Below are 19,877 nucleotides of genomic sequence, written 5' to 3' on the forward strand. Positions count from 1 at the left end.
TGCAGAAAATTTGGACATGTACATAAAAATCCTTAGATATTGCTCTACTAGAATTTTGAAGAGGGGAGAAGGTGCCTGGGGAAATATATGTGTACATGTGTTGGTCCTGGTCAGTGAAGTATTTTACAAGTTTTAATGGTATCAGTCATGTCTGTTCTTTGCCTTCAGTTGTGATGGATTTTTAGAAAGTATTCTTCATTTGGTTTTCTCTGCTTGGAATAGATGTATTTTGAAATATCTATTGTAACATTAGTTTCTGATGTTTTACCAACACTAGGCAATGAAAACAGACTGCATTTCAGTTTCACTTCTGACTCAGTGCAACTTCCAGTTCCTTTTGCTTGTGATTCTGTACAACCTCCAAGATATGCATGGTAATATATACAAAATAAACCCAACACTTTCAGTGATGTTCAAATTGCCTACCTGATTCCTGCTAAGTGCAAGTCATGTGCTTTGAAGCCATGATATTTTATGTGCTGACATCCAGGTGTGTCTTTCAAATAGACTGATTTCAAAGCAAACATGATGGAGTGATTGTCCTGTCAAGAGAAGCTTCCTAAAAATAGTTTTCAGCCCTCTGAGTAGGTAAGAGGAGATTTTTATGACAGATGGAGGAGCTGTTTGCATGTACCTTCTCATTTGTAGCCAGACTCATCCCAAAGATTTCTGTTCGGGAGAACTGGAGGCAGAGTTAATTTTCTGTCCTATTTCTTGTCTCCTATGTTTGTTCAAAAAGGTACGAGGGTGCTCTCCCAATACAGACAAGGAAATGAGAGGCCCAGAGTCACTGTGGGTTCCCGGCTCTCCAGAAACACATTTTAGATGGCTTAAACCTGGCAGAAGCTGGTGGGAGACTAGATGGCTGAAGAGTTAAATAGGAATGATTTTGTAGGGTTAGGGACCTAGTCATATGATTTTTCTGAGGCACATGGAAACGGATAAAACCCTTTTTTTTGTTGAGGGTAGAATGTGTGGGAAATGAGGTATTTTTCTTTATTTGGAATCACTTTGGAAATAGTGAAGGAATTACAGCAAAATCTGACCTATAGGTTGGCAGACTTCACAAATTGCTCTTGCTGTGCAGGTGGAGGCAGTGGTGGATTTGTGGCTTACAGTGCTGGCTCTATTTTTAGTTTCTGACTGCTTGCAAGTTCCGTTTACAAATGTCAGGAAAATGCATTAGGATTATCTGCTTTATTGTAGAGGTAATAAAATGTTGTCCAATTTAGCCAATAAAATAGCTAAAAGCAGGCTCCCACTGTCATGGCAGTGTAGCTGCTAAATGTATACAGAGGCTCCACAGGATTTTCAAGCTGCCTGCTCTGTTCTTTTCTCATTGCTTGTTACCCACCATTGTACTGATTCAATATGAAAGTTAGGAATCTGGTTGGGTTTTTTTTTTTGGTTGTTTTTTTTTTTTTTTTTTTTACATCAGAGTCTCATCTGGGAATAATGGAAAAATGTGGAAGGCGAGTGTTCAGCAAAAGCTCTATGATCCGTTTCTGCAGTGCTGTACACTGCTCCTGGAGCACAGCAGTGATACCAGAGGCATAAAGACCACTGGTTATTTCTTTGCCCAAGGGTCTCAAGTTCGAGGATGCTAAGAAGTTCTAAAAGTCCTTTCAGCTTCAGTGCCTAGAATGGGAGCCAGCTGATGTCTTTAGAAGTTGTGGTCAGTCTGTGACAACCTGTATTGGTTGACACCCTGTAAGCCAATATTACAGTGGCTTTCTCTGTCATAGAGCCTAGACTCATAGACAACCATCCCATTTAAGCTAGGTGACTTATTGTTGAGCTTTATGACTGTGCTTGTCAGCTAGAAGTATTAATGTGCTTAGGTCGGGGCTGAAGGTACTTTAACATTGTTATCTGACTCTGAAAGAAAGACAAATGTGTTGTTTTTCAAATTAAAAAAACAGTATCTAAATAAATAATATAAAAATCTACCTTTCCAGTGCTTAAATGGTCATTACTACTTTCATTATGACCTTTTGCCACTAAAAGATAATATTGAAACGTACTAGTTCTTGGGTAGTCTTTTTTCCAGTTGTATTCACTAGTTTAAGCAGACTTGCAACACTGTTAGTTAATACTTGTTTTTCATTACTGTTTTAGATAGCTCAGGCCAAACAGATTGTGTGTTAGTGCTGTGGATATTCACTGTGGTAGAATACATGAAAATAAAGACAGTTCTCATGCTGAAGACCTTATGCTTTAAAGACACCAAATACGTTCCCTAAAGCTTTCTTAAGGTGTGGCTATCTGCTGTATGCCCTTCATCACCCATAGAAATTATGTATTCATTTTAAAGGGAGCCATAGAGTTAATTTGTTTTAAGTCTGTATTAGAGTGGGGAAAAAAGTTGTCAATTTCGTAAAAACTGAGGAGCTAATTCCACTGAAGTGGCAGGCTAGAAATAGGAGTAAAAGTGTGGTTTTGAACTGCATCATATGAAAGCAGTAACAACAGGAACATTGCGGTAACGACAGGAACATTGCAAGCTTGCATATACCTGTGAATGCCCATATGCTTTGGATGTGACTTCTGCAGTTCTTGAAACTGTATGCCTCTAAGGAGTCATACAATGAAAATTTGATAGGCAATATATTATTATGCAATGAAGTGTTCAAATTTGCAGATGGATCACTGCAAGCTAGTGTCAGCTTGTCAAGTGTAGCTCTTGCCTGGCAGGTCTGACCAAGAAATAGAGCCTCTTTTTTCGCCTAGGAGATGAAGTGTGGGAAATCATGATTTAACAATGAGAGGGAGATATAAATCCATGCTGTTTCAGTACTCTTCAGCTTTGAGAAAATGGGAATATGGTAATGAACTTGATGACTTTTCTTTGTGTTTTGGCCAACTGTAGTGATAAAGTCCAAGTATTTGTGATATCTGGTATGGCTGTGGCCACAGCTAGGTCTTAGATTAATAAGAAAAGGGTTATTTTTTCTAAGATTTTAATTTCTGTTTATCCAGATCAGTGCCACAGAACTGCAGCTTGCTGTTACTGAAAAGAACAGTCAAATCATAGTGGCTCTGTTCTGCCAAGCTGTTCTAATGAATACGGGAATACTGAAAATTAGATACTGTGTTTGTCAACCTAAGATTGACAAAGTCATTGATGAGTCTGGGTTTTTTTAGGTCAAATATTTTTATTTTGACAGAAATATATTTTTCTTAGTAAGCTAGCTGATACATGTTCATGAAAATTAATCCATAGTAAAATTAATCCTTTTAGGCTTTATTCCAAGCCTTCTTAATATTGGAACTAGAGTGCTATGCGTTTTATTCAGGGAGCAGAGGTTTGGTTAGTTCTCACTTGCCAGTCTGCAAAACACAGCAAGAAGGCTAGAGCTGCTCGGTGCTTGAGAGCTTGTTGTAGCTGTAGTGATGGCTTCTGTCGCTTTCTGTTTCTTCCCTGATACTCCTTTGGACTGCTGAAAGGTATTTTTTGTCTTACACACTACCTCCTAGAATTGGGAACTGCAAGATGATAGAATTAGGATGCATGGAGTATAATGATAAAAATGATGTTTTTCTTTCTAGACGATAGCCCATTTTTAAAGTCTTGTTTATTTTTTGGAGGCAGTATGCAGTCAAAATCGGAGCTGGTCAAAATTTTTCCTGCTAATGTTTTTTTGATTGGAAATCCCTGATGGAATTTGAAGTATTTCTTGGGGTTGTGTGAATTACCCTTAGGCTTTTTGTCAGAAAGATGTCAGTCAAGAAGTCTGGATGGGCCTGCATAGTTTCTGTCATCCAATTCAGGTGGAATTTTCTTGGGGGTAAGGAGCACTTTGAGACATGTAAAGTTTTCCAAGAGTTTGAAATTGTGGTTTCAATATATTTTTACTCAAAACTGCATCTGAAATGCAGCATGTTTCATGAACAGACTGTTTCTGAATGTTACGCTAAGGTCTGCCCTATTACAGTTTTGGAAGAAAGAAAAGCATCTTGTCCTAAGCACTTCCTGCAGCACATGGCCTTTCTTGCAGATCTTTTTAAAGTGTTGATCAGATTGTTCTAGTGGGAACCAGGTGTAACTAAGACCATATGTTGAAACTAGTTTTGTAGCTCTCAAACAAGAGAAGAAGAAAGGATACAAAAAATATTGCAAGTGATTCTAAATAATATTTTCTTTCTTTCAGCTGTCTCCGTAATGAGATACAGTGCATCATCATTTGGATTTGCCGTAAGTAGAGATACAATTTAAATATTCTGTACCATTTTTTAATGCGCTTTTTTGAACATGAAATACTGCATATTTTCTTATTTTAAGTTCATGGCAAGGTGTACAAAGTCAATGACGGATTAGAAAAAATACTGTTGAAGTCATACCTTGGAAAGGATAGTAAAGATACTTTCATTGTACTTTTTTCAGTTTCTGACTGAAACTGATGGATATTATCCACCAGGTGTCTCAGCTTAATCAGGTCTGTTGTTGAACTTGAGCCAAATTCTGATTTCCTTTGAACTTTGTGTGACCCTTTTCCCTACTGAAGTCTATGGTAAAACTCCTATTGACTTTGGGATGACAGCTTTCCTCTGTAGGAATTCGCCATGACTTTACTGATCAGTGGCAGAACAAAAAATTCCTAACAACAAGCAAAATGACTCATTTCAAATAATTTGGCTTTTGCTTTCAAATTTGAAGGTTAGATTGACTCTGTAGAAAGTTTGATTTAAGGATGAAAGTTCTTACAAGTGGGACAAGCCTGGTTTTTAGTGTTACCTGACATCATGTCTTCATTAACAGGAAATACAAACATGGCAGTTTTGCTGATGATACAGAATAACATGGAATCTGGATACAATGGGATTTTGAAAAGAAGTTAATACTTGTTTGGTTTGAAACAAAACCTTCTATTGCAGAAACTTAGTGGCTTTACAGGAAAAAGGAATGCTTGAGAGGCACTTACAAACACTTTTTTTTTTTTAGAGTCTTTGCATAAGGCTCATGTTAGTATTTTAACTCTTGTGGTACCACAGTGGCAGATTGTGGTGGTTTTGTTTTTTTTTTTTTTTTTCCTTAACTTCTCTTCAGGTGATGGATTACAAATAAAGTTTTAAATCCCTTGACTGACTTCCTGAGCTCTGAAGTGTATCATTGTGCAATAATATATGGCAAAAATGTGAAGATCAATTTAATAAATGTAAATCCTGCTTTCATTAAAGTGATTTATTTGAAGCTGCTTTGTGCCTGTGCAGCAGGATAGTAAATGCATTACTGTTAGTAGAGGGCACATTTAATGGCCCACAAAACAATTGACTCTGTATTTCTTTCAGTTTGATGCTACCCTGGATGTTTTGTCATCAGCGATAGTTTTGTGGCGTTACAGCAACGCAGCTGCTGTGCATTCTGCACACAGGGAGTACATGTAAGTATGCTTAATTACTTTTGGCTGTGGTAGAGGCCTGCAGAGCTTTTGCTGTCAAGCTGTGATGCTACAGATTCCAGAGCTTTGACAAAAAACATTTTGTCATGTCAGCAAGAATTCTTTCCTCCTGCCAACTTCCTGTTTGGTCCCAAACATGCAGCCTTTCCTTAGGAAAACCTCCCGGTGATTGGGATTTCCAGTTTCTTTTTAGCCAAGATAGTAATTGTTAGGACTTTGTGATTTTTTTCTTTTTTTGTTGTTTCCTTGCAGCATCTTATCAAATGAACTGTATTTGCAATCTGTAGTGGATTAGTAATTTTTTTTTCATCTTACTCCATTATTCTTGGAGTAAGTTTTTAAAATTGCTGCTTGTGTAGTATTTGTGCTTCCCTTAAAATTGATGCTTGTATTATATTTGTGCTTCCCTTAACAAGATGGGAATATGAGTCCCTTCTCTTTGAATGTAAATCACTCAACTGCTAGTGATATTATTAGAAACTGAGATTACAGAACATCGGATAATATTGAGCCTGTATTAGTGATATGATAGTGCACGCTGACACAGTTTATTATAACTGCTGTACAAAGAGAGAGATAGGCATGCCCTTTTTATTACAGAACTATTGCTCTTTTGGAAAGTAAGTATAGCAATACTTGCATGTCTTCTTTAAGGAAAAAAATACATGCTTGCAAAGCAAGCGTATTTGATGCTTGCTATATAGATCCATTGGGAAAAAAGTTTAATTTTCAATGCAGTATTGATCACAGTGGAAATTATATATATTCTGCATCAGCGTGCATTGTGCGGCATTTCTATTGGCAATGCATGTGGTAGCTGAGAAGGTCAGATGGAGTTGTTGCTCAAGAGTTGCTCCAGCTAGTGACTAAAAAAGGCTTTAACCTCCTACTCAAAAATTGGGTGCATCTAGGCGAAGAATTGCAGTACATTGATCTGCTTTGGTTTTGTTCTGTGGTACCATTGCTAGCAGTATCCCATCTGGCTTGTTTGAAGACAGTTCAACTATTTTCTGGCATGGCCTCCAATTTTACAATAGAGGGGAAGAAGATAGTATTTGTTCTGAAACAACTCAAGAAGAGAAGCCTGATGAAACAGAGCTTTTACATAACGGGTAGGATCAAGTAAAAAAAAAAAAAAAGCAAGCCACACGGAGGGCACTATAACTTGTCTTCATAGTCCTTTCTGAAAACTAAGAAAACAGTAAGCAGTATTTTTACATGCATTAACTCAGGCTCATGCAACAGCTTGCCAGTGCTGTGAGTTTCTTTCTGGCAGGGCTCCATACATAACAGTTTGGAATAAAAGGCCATAGAAGATTGATGTGGCATTGATTCATAAAAATAAATCCAGAAATATGAGATTAAAATTAGTCTTCTTGCACAAATTTGGAGATCTTAACAGACATTTCCAGAGTATCTTGCTTTTGTGGGCGTCCACAGAGATTCCTGTCAACATTCAATTAACATATTTTTGAAATCTCCTTCTGTTAAGCTTTTGCAAGTGAACCTTGTAAAGTATTTTATAGAAAAAATAAATCCCAATATAAAAGAAGAATCAACATATCCCTATGGCTAAGCCAGTAAAGTGAACAAGCAAAGTAGCAAACACATTTTCCTGGTTTTTATGCTCATTTTTAATTTGCTTTCATATAATCTCTTTGCTTTATATAAGGCTGAATTAAGTCAATGAATTACTTGCCATACCCTTTGGTTGAAGACAGATAAAGTTAAAGGATGAGATCAGTGCTAAGTGAAAGAATGTTACCATACGCTGGAAGTATGAATCACTGGATAGGCAGTCTGCTTTATCCCTTCATTTCTAGACAGGAGAATCATCATAGTACCAGTAAGCGCAGAGATGGTTGTGTCTCTTAAGGCAATTCTTACTGTGTTACATTTTTGAGGGAGGCACACTTCTAATTTCCTGTTGTGCTTAATCAATATCTTGCTTGAAAGACTGCATGTAATTATTTTCCCTGTACATTGGGAGAATGTTGCATGACTCCTTCTGGTTGCTTGCTTGCCTTGTAAATAATCTTTGTATTGTGTGTGCCTATAACTACACCTGCTCTTTCACAGTCCTTGTTTTCTGTGTGCCAGTGCCTCAGTGGGGAAGTCTGCTCTCAGACTCCTGGACAGTTTGGTGCAAATTCATACAGGTGCTTAGGTCATTATTCCTGTGCATTATTCCTGTTTCTGTATGCCTGCCTATGCTTTGTCTTACTGCAGGAGCCTGTGCAAAACTCTGGGTTTCTGCAAAAGCATTACAACTGTTTACCAGAGTAAGATGTGCCCGCATGACTTCAGTTTAGTTCATTATTTATAGGCATGTCTTTTATTAATTTAAATATTACATTTGTCTGTGTATCCTAACATATCTGAAAATAACCTGAGCTCCTTGACAAAAGCCAGGTGGAATTGCCAATTAATTATGTTTTGCAAATTTATAAAACTTCCTGTTTCATAAACTTGACAGCAACAGATTGATCTAAAAATCTGTTGAAATCAGTGGAAAGCTTCTCACGGAAGGGCAACATTATTTCCAATCCTAACTGTTGGACATCACTGTGACAGAACATAGAGAAAGAAAAACAAAGCTCCAGAAAAAGACACAGAGAATACAGCCTGACTCATGATGTGCTATGAATTAAATACTTAGAATAAAATGCTAAGATGTAAAGGAACTGTGTAATCTTACTTAACATGTAGCCATATGGAAGTTAGAGATGCAACATTTCATGGGCTGGTACTCAGAATGAACAGTACAAAACTGCTTGCTGTGCCAAGTTCTGCTAAGATGAACCAATGCATTTCCGTGCTGCTGAAACTATCAGGAAAATTTGTCCTGCTGAGTTTAACTCAGATTATTTGGTTTCATTTGTATTAGATCGTTTGATTTCTCTCATTTTCTGGGGCAAGATGAGAAGGAACTTTTTCAGTGTTCATGTGACCAAAATGATAAATGTGTGTCTTTATTGATTCTCATGGTCGCTCACATGTAGTAACTGCAAAATATATTTTAACTTATATCTGCAGTTTGCCCTTTTTAAAATTTCTTTGACATTGATGGACTGAAAAGCTGGCAGGCTTTTCAAGTCTTTTATTGATGAGAATTTTTCTTAAGTCATCATGAAAAGATATATCTGGTTATGTTCATGGTATGTCTTAAATATGATGAAATTTTTATTTTTAAATATACCAAGTGGCTTTGAAAATATAATGAATGTTCACCAAGATCAGCTATAAACCGCTGTAAGGTTGTAGGCCATATGAGACACTGATTCTGCCTAACTGGCTCATTAATGAAAGAGTATGTAGGAGTGGGATGAATATTTGATGTATTTGTTACTGGTACTTTTGGAATAGTTTCACATTTCACCATCTTTCTGTTTTGGCAGTCAAATAAAAGAGGGGAAAAAGAGGCTAATGCATTTTAATATTTTTTAGAAGAGGGATAGAAAGATTTGTAGATCTTGAGGCAATGCAAGAATTGGAAAGAACTACAGATATCTGGGAAGAAACTCAGAGTACATAGTTCATGAGTGCTTGATTTTTCTCAGTGTGATCTGCTGGTTTGCAGATCATTATGAGTAAGGTTTCCTATTTAATCTGACACTGGTTTAAGAAAGATGTTGACAGACTGCTGGAGGTGCTGAACAAATCATCAACAAAGCAATGATGAAGAAATCCAAGAAAGACAAGAGTGCTGAAATAACTTGAGAAATAATTTGGAATCTCAACAAAAGATGAAAATTTACAACCAAAATAAAATTCTTGCCATTTCCTGTTTTAATTCATAAGAGGAGAAACTAAGAGGAAGGAATATACTCTGATGTAGCTGATAAACCAGAGATTGTAAAAAAAAAAATATAGTAGACCCACTACCTATGCATTTTGGGCCAGGTACAGCTTATTCATGGTAAGAGTTTTTTGCAGTGCTATGCTGTAGAACAGCTGAGGTTGGCAGGCACCTCTGGAGGTCATCAGTCCAACCCCATCCTCGAAGCAGGGTCGATTAGAGCAGGTTGTTAATTTAAAAGTCTGAATCCAGTCTTCTGTTTTGTGATTTGAACACTGAATGATCACTGCAGCATTCAAGATGCCCAAAGAAATCTAAATCATCCCCCTTCGTGCTCTCCATAACCAGTGTACAAATATTCTTGAATGGTCTGCCCTTCAGTAAATCTTTAGCAACATAATAGCTTATTAGGCTGCTGAAGCAAATCTGAATTCTGTTGAAAGAAGAAATTTATTGAAATTGGTGTGGAAACAGTGGTTTTTCATGTGCATAAATAAACCTGGTAAATAGCAGTAGAAGTAATTTCTTAATAGAAGACTGAAGCGTTAGAGACCTGGAAATGTCTCATGAGAGGTTGAACTAGTAACTAGCTATACAGCCAAAGGACAGCTCTTTGATCTGTTAAATTCAGGAATTTGAACTGGAGTGCTGGAAATGTATGTGAGGAGAAAGTGAGGAATACCATTAAAAAAGGGAAGGATCCAGAAAACAGAATAACAAACTTCAGGCACAGAGCCTGGTGAAAAAGCTGTAAAAGATGGAACTTTTTATATGTAGCTGGTTGGAAAGATGTCAAAACAATGAACAAAGGAAACATAATCTCTTGTTTGATTTGCTCTGCTCAGGAAAACAGGACTTAGCTCACAGTAAGTTAATAGAGTTAGTTGGCAGCATGCTCAGGTCAAATGGAGTAAATGGAGTAATGCAACTTCCTAAGCTATAACGCAATATCCCTCTCGTTACATTACAGAGGTTACAGTCTTGCATTTCTGTACAATGCAGCACAAGACTGAGTATCTGCTTATGCCCATAGAATCCCTTTCTCCTTGGATTTTTTTTTTTGGCTGCTGGGTTTTGTTTGAGCTTGTATGTTCAGTACTGCAAAAACCAACTCTGTATAGCATATTTAACATAGTAATTCTTGACAGTTGCAGCTGGTGTTTATTATATATTATTTTGTTGATGGTACCAAGTTAAATTCTGTGTTTCCCAAGAACCAGTCTGTCAACATCTTTCCTAACCCAGTGCCAGAGCAGAAAGGAAACCTTACTCATAATGAGCATTCTGGATTATGCCAGGAGCAGAATGCTCATTCTTTCCTTTTTTTTTTCCTTTTTTTGTATTGCATATGTCAGACTCCAGCTATTCTTTCCTTTATTACTGTAATAAGAAAATTAGATTGTATCATAGGCAAATAATTTCTAATAAACTCATGGTGCTCTATGTTGCCATGACATAATACATAATGAATGCAGATATGGCTTTTTTTTTTTCCCCTCATATTGGTGAAGCTGTAGTCCAAGACATTGGCTGTATTATTAAAATAACAAGAATTAGATGATCTACTGTGTGGCAGACAAGGCTGCAGGTATCTGTCATATCTCCACCTTCTGCTGAGAAAGCGTTTTGCCAGGAGAAAATAGTCATTGCTTTACTCAGTGGGGAAGCGTATGATTCTGGAGTGCTCTTCCTTTGTGGGTAAGATGACACTTTACCTGGAACAGAAGGTGGCTTCAGTTACCTCTGCTCATGTATTTATTTTTCGTATCTTTTATCACCTTATGCTAGGTTTAAAAACAATGGATCAAGAATTGGGAAGGTCTTGCAGTATTTGCAGCTTTGCAGTTAAACTTTATCTAAAAACTTCACTATGTGTCTGTAATTTAATTTTCATCTCGATACACTATAACTCAGTTGTGGCAGCTGGATTTTTGATACTGTCAGAATGCTGAAGCCATTGGCTAAGTGAAAAATGCCAGCCCTGAGGATTTGATTCTGAATAGGTTCTTAAATTATGGGGAAGATGAACTGGTATTCTCATATAATTTGACATCCAGAAGAGTACAATTTAAGAGCTTAATCCAAGAATTTCTAATTTAGTTTGAGCTAAAAGCAATCTCTAAGAAAGATATTTGACTGCTCCTTAGGGATGAATAAATAGGAAACGTGACTCAGAATGCTGGATGCAACAATTAGAAAATCTCTTCTATCCTTCACTACCCTACCCCTATGTTTAATTAAACTCAGTGTTAAAGATGTACATCTTAATTCTAATCTGTGTGTATATATATAGCGTCAGTTTAGAAGTGCTCAGCATTGTTGTGACTTTCTTCTGTCTAATGAAAGAAGAACCCAGTGGTGGTTCACTGTGCTTTTCAGTTGTTGGACAAGTAGGAATCTACTATGTGGATTATCTGTATATATGGATTAGATGTTATGCAGGGATGTGGAAAGAAAGAAGGAAGGAAATAAGGATATTCTGACCCTTTCCTAGAACTTCATGCACTAGGGGTGAAACAGAATCACAGAATCACCTAGGTTGGAAAAGACCCTGAAGATCATCAAGGCCAACCTAACACTGCCTGTTCTCAACTATACCATATCCCTAAAACAGTTATGTAACAGTATGACATGGGGAATTAGGATATCTAAATCTTGCGTTCAGTTTTTGATTGTAAGTAGCCTCTTCAGGTAAACAGGGCAGTGCAGCAAATAGGCATATTAGTGTTTCAAATACTGCCACGAATTGGAGGGTGTTTATCAAGCAGAAGGATGCAGATTGGAACAGTCTTTCTTTTATAACCTTACACCTCCTTAGGCACGTGACCTTTGGAGAAGCCTAGGCAAGTGATTAGAAACCTTTACCAGTTGCTTAGTTACCTTCTTTCTGGAATTTAGACTTAAGTAAACGCAATAATAAAATCAGCTGTACAACTCTGTGTATGGTAAGTAGACACCCACTCTGAACTGAATATACCCGAAGAAGAAACTGTCCTTTGCTGTGGTGTTGCCTTTGTCAGCGTGGGTATCTTATGGGTAAATATTCTGTTGACACCTTGTTCTCCCACTCTCTACTTTCTGGTGCAATTAATTTTTGAAAGACGGGGGAAATCAGTAAAGTACATGGTATCCTTCTTCAGTTGCTAGGGAAAAGTGCTGTATGGTTTCATGAAATGACACCTTACTGCTTTGCACTACATTATCTCTTTGAATTGTAAATCTACTTTTGCTCTTATCATCTCTTGTCCAGTTGCTTATGATCTAGTCCAGGGCACTCCAGAGGCTCCAGTGATTTTTGCATTGAGGGTGATCATTGGAATTGGCCTTTATTACTGCCCTGTGCAGATTCTGTAAAGAGCCATCACCACCTCCTGCAGAGCCACATCTGCTGGTAAAGGAAGTGGGTACGTCTTTGTGGCTGGAGGGCAAATGTGGGGAGTTAGTGGCCAATGAGTTTGTATAAAAACTTCTTTCTTACTGAGAAAATGTGATGACAGGTAAGACCCTAAGACAGAGTGACCTCTCCTTCAATCTGTTGTAACCCTTTTTTCCTCTCTTGCTTATGTTCAGATGACAATACTTGAGAATATTTACCCCAGTTTGGTCATGGGGAGCATTATGTAAGTTATATTCGATATACGTGTATTACATTTAGGCATGCAGTATGGGGACTGTGGTGTATCCTACTCTTGCACCCAAAGTTTCAAAGAGTCAGAAACCACCTTTTATGGGAGGAAATGGCTGTCAAACTGCCAGGTTAGGTCTGGCTTTTCTTTCTTTTCCACCAATTCAAATAAGAGAGCATACTGATCTGTGTGGTCGCAGAGTATATTTTCTCTTGGTTCATAGAATTAAAACAACCTAATTTTCAGTATTAGTACTGAATGTGCAGATTGGCTCTGCTGAACTGGTTAGCCCGACCAAATGAGCACTGTCTTATTTAGATAGTGTTGAATGAAAATAATTCTCTCAATTCAGATCCAACATATCAGTCACATTGAAAAAACTGTGGATAATTTTGTCTATGCCATACATACGAAAGAGACTTGAAGCACAGATGGCAAAATCCACACCTACCCACAGTTCAGGGCAAACCTCTGTGGCTGGAGGAAAAACTCTTTTGTGATGAGTGAATGGAATAGCTAAGTGATCTGGAAAAATGTCAAATGTATGGAGATAGCCTACAAACTACAAATAGCTAAGAACCTACCTCTTCAGCTCTTGTTTAGTTCTCAGCTACCATGAGTTGGTCCTCACATAGCACATGCATGACTCTCCTACCCAGTGGAGCACAGCACAGAGTTTGCAAAATAAGTGTTTACCTATGCTTGGATATCTGCTTTATCGGAGGAGAAATATAGTTTCATTTTAACCATACTGAAAATTTCTGAACTGTTCATTGTTCTGAAATATTTAGCCGAAATACTGCGTCCAGGTACATCGCTAGATCCAAGTTTTAGAGGTGCTTTATTAGGCTGACTTATTAAATGATATCATTTCTCCATAAATCCATTATCCCATATTCAGGCAAAAGTGAAGCAATCCTAAACTTTGCTCTTATCCAGGCAGAAATGCATGTATACATACATTTATGCATGCACACACACAAAATCCTCACACATAGAATTTATATTAAATATGAAATAGCAAATGTATATATTTATACATTCTAAAATCTGTTTCTAAAAGTGTGGCATCTGTAGACTTGGCAAAGATTTTACTGGCTAGATCCAAAGTCTATTTAATTTATGAAAGCCTTTTCTTTTACTTCACTGGTACTTGATTAGGCAGTATTTGTGTATATTGCCTAGTATTTACACCTAGATATATATTATAAAACCAGGGATAAGGTGTTGTTCTGTACTGGAATTTGATAATCACCATTAAAATGAATATTACAGAGCTTCTCAAAAGGCTTTAATTTCCAGCTTCAGGGGAAGGACAGAATCTCTGATCACCTGCACGAGGCTAAGAGCAGTGATCAACTCTCCACAAGCCAGGAGAATGGTTATAAGGTACCATAAATGCAACTGTACAGTCTGTGCAGACCAGGAACTAGAAAACAGGTCATAAGAGTTTTAAAAATCTCTGAGATGTAGAAGTGTCTGTTAGCTTTTATGGGCAGATATTTAATACCTGAAGAATCACATTATTTATCAAACTGTTATCCTGGTTCAGGTCCATGATTTTAAAGTACGTAAATACCCTGTTCTGCAGTGACTAGTTGAGCTCATGAAAATAAGAAAATTTTTAGAAGGCCTGTAACATTTTCAATATGAAATGTCTCCCTAGCATAGCTAATCTGAGTCTCACATATGAACAGCATTTCCCCTCTGTGCTCTTTAAGAAGAGGTTAGACCATGTGATAACAGTATATTTTTTAATGTAGTAATTGAGAAATCAGCTTTTAATGATAATTTGTACTATTACTTGAATTCTTTCTATTTTGTAATCTGGTTTGGTGGTGGGTTTTTTTATGGTGAGAAAAAGGAGTAGCTGTAATGATGCTGATCTGGATTCTGGCAGTTGGAGGTGGATTATGGAACATGTGTGATGAGCAGCAAGCCCACTTCGTTCCTTTTAAAGTGCCTCTTAAAGTGACTCTATTCCCTCTTCACCCAGCAATAGGCGGGCGTGTAAATACTCTGAACAGCTGTGGTTCTGTACAGTTTAATGTCCAAGCCCTCCTCAGTAACAAAACCTGGTAATAGATAAGCTACATCGCACACATAAACAAGCAATCTAAGCGTCTAATTGGGCACAAAGAAGCTTAAGATTAGCAGCAGAGCATGGCAAAGCATCAGGAATCTCAAGACTGAGACTGATACTGTATCTTTTGCCTGTGTATTACAGTAATGTGCCACAGTGGCTAGTAATTGTTCTTTTTAGAGTAAGCCCTTTAATGGGTTTAAGAGGCAGATTTTAGAGTTTTCACAGTTCTGGATGTCACCCCAGTGAAAAATGTGGCTAGAATTATCTTAGCAATATTGCAGAATGGGTAGCAAGGAACAAATGTTAGTGAACATCTGCATTATAATTTTAATGCCCCCTTTTAAAATAACAGGCAGCAGAGTAGTGCTTGTGGCAGGCACAGTGTGCAGTAGACTGTACAGACCCCTTCCTGCTGTAGAGGTACGGTACCCAGCTATAAAGATTTTGCCATCACCTGTCCCTGCTGTGTCTGGGGTGGGTATTGTTGCACAGGCAGACATTCCCTAGCATGGCTGCTTAGGCCTCTCCCCTGCTTCTTTATGTACTCTTCCTTGGGGACAGGAATGGTTCTTGCTCAATTCTTCCTGTTCCTCACTTGTGTGACAGCAGACTAGGATGTGTAGATAGCAAACAGAGGCTGCTGTGGAGTAGAAGGTATCTGTGAGGAGAAGAAAAGCTGTGGGTCTTGAAAGGACGTGGATTGCAGTTGAGATTGAGGGAAGAGAAATCAACGAGAGGCCCGCATCTGCAACCAGCACAAACACATTCAGCCCCTTCTCTCTGAAACATCCCCTGACTTTTTCGTTTTCCATATTCTTTGTCCACTGACTTAGTTCTGAGTCCTCTTCCATGCTCCACTTCATCCCTGTTGGTCAGAACCCACTGGTTTTCCACCAGAAAATCATTTGCTGGTGACCAAAAATCGAGTTTTTTTCCTCCCAAGTTCTCACCCTTTGAGTATCAGTATTCAATTTTGCCTACACTTGAGAAGTCTTGTGCTGGATGTGACTGGAATTTTATACTTGGCTACTGTAATCAGACTATAACAGCTGCCATAATACAAATATTAAATGAAAGTAGGCCTAGCTTTGTTTAAACAGGCTGACTACCTGTCATCTAGAAGAAACATGGTGCAGATTATTGCAAGCTCCAAGTTACTAATGAAGGATCATTCACAGAATGTAATTTGTATTTGGTTATGGGATGAAAGAATGAAAACAGTACAGGTAACGCAAAGAGGTACAAAGGGGTTCCTGTCATGTGGCTAGACACAGGACATAATTGAGAAAAATATATAGAGAGATACAGAATTAGAAAGTGAATGAACACTGTATGCTCAGAAATATTTTCCAAACTCCTGAGACAGCAAAAACCTCTTTGGCAATTGCCTTGCATGATGTGCCATGTGACTTCCACCAAACGATTCCATATGTGATATTCACTCTGTCACCCACTAATACTAAAATCCTTTCAAATCATAGGGAAACAGGAACTAGCACGTTTATAGGTTTTATTAAATTAATTACTATTATAATTTAAATTTTTTCATAAACTCCAGAGGTTTCATTAGTGGGTTTATTCAGAGATTAAATCCTGTATCCATCATAAAACTGATTTGCTCAGCTTTGCTGAAAAAGCTCACATTACTCCTGGGCTTAAAGCTCATACTGCTTTTATTGGCCTGCAGCTAATTTTAATGCTAAGTTACAGTTCCTTGCAAAGTAATAGTTTTAACACTACCTCTTCACTCCAGCGGTGAAAACAGCCTGTAGAGATTTTAGCATTTCCTTTTCTGTGGGTTATTAGGAGCCATTAGTGCTGAAAGATCTTGACAGAGCCTGCAGAGATAAAAGATTTTGTGAATAAAAATTCATAGGATCATAGGATAATTCAGGTTCGAAGGAACCTCAGGAGGTCTCTAGCCCAGGCCCTTATTCAAAGCGGAGTTAGTTGTGAGATCAGAGTAGGTTACTCAGAACTTTATCCAGCTGGGTCTTGAAAACTTCCAAGGATGGAGGCTCCGCAACCTCTCTGGGCAAACTATTCCACTATTCTCATGGTGGAAAACTCATTTCTCTTCGAAAAATATATCACGGTAAGGTTCTTAACAACCAAGAAAATGCAGGATTAAAATAGAGTAGTTGGCTCTTGGAAAGTATCAGGATTGTATGTAGGATTTAAGAGTATTATCTTGTATTTATAGTATCGTAGCTGTCAGAGAATTGGGTGAGGAACCGAAGCTTGTTTTGATAGCAGCTTTGCAAATGTGAGAATATAGTTTCTACCTAAAGAATATTAATACAAATGCTAGTGGTTCGTAATGTCTTTTCTCACGGTTCTCTTTGTCACGTTTATCTCTTTAGCTCTGCTGAAATTATTAAAATATTTTCCATGAATAAGGTAAGCAATATTTTCAATGAATAAGGTAAGTAATCTTGATATAGGAAAGAAATTTTTTACGGTGAGAGCAACTGATCACTTGAACAACCTCCCCAGGCATGCGGTAGAGTTCCCATCGGGGAGACTGTGAAGATGCAATTGGACAGGGTACTAGATAATCTCATTTTGGATCTCTTTCCCATGAAAGGTTGGACCAGATGATTTTTTTGAGGTCTGTTCCAACCTGGGTTGTTCTGTGGTTCTGTGATGTTCTTTACACTGGTAAAAGTAATAAAAACCATAATGACCCATGTAATCAAAAAAGATCAAGTAATCTGAAAAAGCAGTGAATAGAAAAGGTGGCAGAATAGCACAGTATTTGACAAGAAAGTTATGCTTTTAATATTGCATTTTAGGTGTATCAGATGTTAACAAAACTGGGAAGTAATTAGACTGCTACTGACAATCTACCCACGTGGTGTCATCACATTTCAGGGACTATTTTAATGAACATGAAGTGTGGTGGTAAAATAGGTTCCAGGATGCAGCAGACATACTACCAAGTACATGAGACCCCCTTCCCTCTCCACTGCCCCAAAACAACTGTCTCTGTGAGCTGCCAAGAGCAGGGTAACACATTTTTTGCAGATTGTATTCATCTGCACCACTAGTATTTTCTGAATCCTTAATTCTGTTGCACCAGCTTTGCTGCATATGAGAGCAGACTGACTTGAGAGGTGTAATTACCAAGAGCTTCATTACAAACCCTTGTTGGTACTGTGTCACTGTATTCCATTTGCCAGAAAGACAGCAGGATGATAATTAAGAAGAGAAGCCTCTTGCAGTGGCTATTTTAGAGCAGTCAACTGATATGAGGATAATTCTCTTATCAATCACCCTTGTGTAGCTTACCCCAGATCCTTTTGAGGTAGTATATAGCAGAGCTTGTCACTGGGGGTGTATTTGTCACTTCATCTATTTATTTTTTACAAAATGTTATGAAACAGGTATCTGAGAGTCTAAATCTGCAGTCTTTAGGCTGACTGCTGCTTACATGGAAGAGCAGTCCCTTTGGCTGGAATGGGTCAACTCAGGTACAGAGCAGTCAGTGTGGCAAGAGACATGCTAAAGGTAAAATTACTTTATTACATTGAAGATTAATTACCACAGAGATCTGGGTGAGATTAGCCTTTAGTTCCATGGTGGAAATATTACAAACTTTTAGTCTTATCACTACCTGTAGGGAATTGTAACAAATAATTACAAATGTAGGACAGAATTAAGGATAAATCCCTAAATTAGAAGGCTGTTTTGCTGTGTCTGCTAGATGCAAATGAATTGAATAGTTGGATTTTTTTCTTATTAGGAAATTAATTTTTGTGATAAAAAGAGGGATAAAAAATGGAAACTTACTAGTAGCAGCTTGAAAATTGATAGTTTGTGGAGATGGAACCATCTGAATCTCAGTGCTTCTCAAAGCTACTTGCTTAAAAGCCGTTAACTTATGTAAAGTAACAAATTTTTGATTAAGGGAAAGACTGTCAGGTGCTTACAGTGATAGATATCCTCTTCTGGTTTCCTTATGAGTTGTGAGAATTTGTCATCAAAATGAAGAATTTTGTCTATTAGAGCTCTGTACAGGGAATGTGTTATGGAGAAGATGAGGTGGCAGCTGTATGTCATGTAATACAGTGTATGTATAGTGACTGTATGTCATGTAATACACTGATCTTATTTTGATGGGTGTGAGTGCAAATAAGGATGGGTGTAATGCAAAATTGGTATTTATAGGGTTGTATAAATGTAAATGGCTTGTATGTGGGCTATAGTACTGCCTTCAGAAGGATGTCTTTTGGAAATTGTCAGTTTGTAGCACACCCAGAACAAAGCTTAAAATTGAAGGTGTGAGTTTAGTTTTTAGAATTTAGACATAATCATGTTTCTGAATTCCACTAGAAGTGAGCTAGCAGTAACTGATGCTCAAATGCTGTATAAAGTCTTTGGCAATTTTCAAAGTCCAAATAATTTCATTTTCAATGCCTGAGGTTGCAGTAGAACTGATTTAATGGTATGTTCCATCTGTGACAAAGTTATATTGAAAAGTTGACAAAATTGATTATTTCATTTTTTAATACAATGAATTATACTTTATATTATCTTATGGATTTTCAAATAGAAATACTCTATCAAAAGCACATCAAGAAGTATCTCTGGCATATTATAATCTGCTGCTAAGACCTACAGCAAACTAGAGAAGACTTGGTGGTTTTAAAATCATAATACTATGTTCTCTTTACCAATAATGATACAGTTTTAATTACTCTTACATACCAAGTGCCATTGGTCTAAGAAAAAAACCTTTGGAGGTTTGAGCTATAGTTGACCTAAAAGTTGATTACTTCTTGAATACCAGAGAGATGCCCTCACCTTGTCCTTTCTGAATTAGTCTATAATTCCTTAAACTGTACTGCATTCTGAAAGATCCCAGAAAACTTATTGTTTCTGAAAATCAAATCATGCTTTTTCATTATGTTTCAAAATGTTTTGACTAAATTGTCTCTGTTAGTCTTTCTTTTTAGAAACAATAT

General features: G+C 37.5%; 1 protein-coding gene across 2 annotated transcripts in view; it reads left to right on the forward strand.

The window, feature by feature from the left end:
* The window catches only part of TMEM163 (transmembrane protein 163), a 104,173-nt gene that overhangs the window by 59,265 nt on the left and 25,031 nt on the right, over positions 1-19,877 (forward strand). For both annotated transcript variants that reach the window (XM_074910358.1, XM_074910357.1), the window contains 2 exons: positions 4,152-4,195; positions 5,290-5,381. In XM_074910358.1, the coding sequence (XP_074766459.1) occupies positions 4,152-4,195; positions 5,290-5,381 (136 nt within the window). The remainder of the gene's footprint in view (positions 1-4,151; positions 4,196-5,289; positions 5,382-19,877) is intronic.

The sequence above is a fragment of the Athene noctua genome, chromosome 7 (genome assembly GCF_965140245.1).
Source record: "Athene noctua chromosome 7, bAthNoc1.hap1.1, whole genome shotgun sequence".
Taxonomy (NCBI): Eukaryota; Metazoa; Chordata; class Aves; order Strigiformes; family Strigidae; genus Athene; species Athene noctua.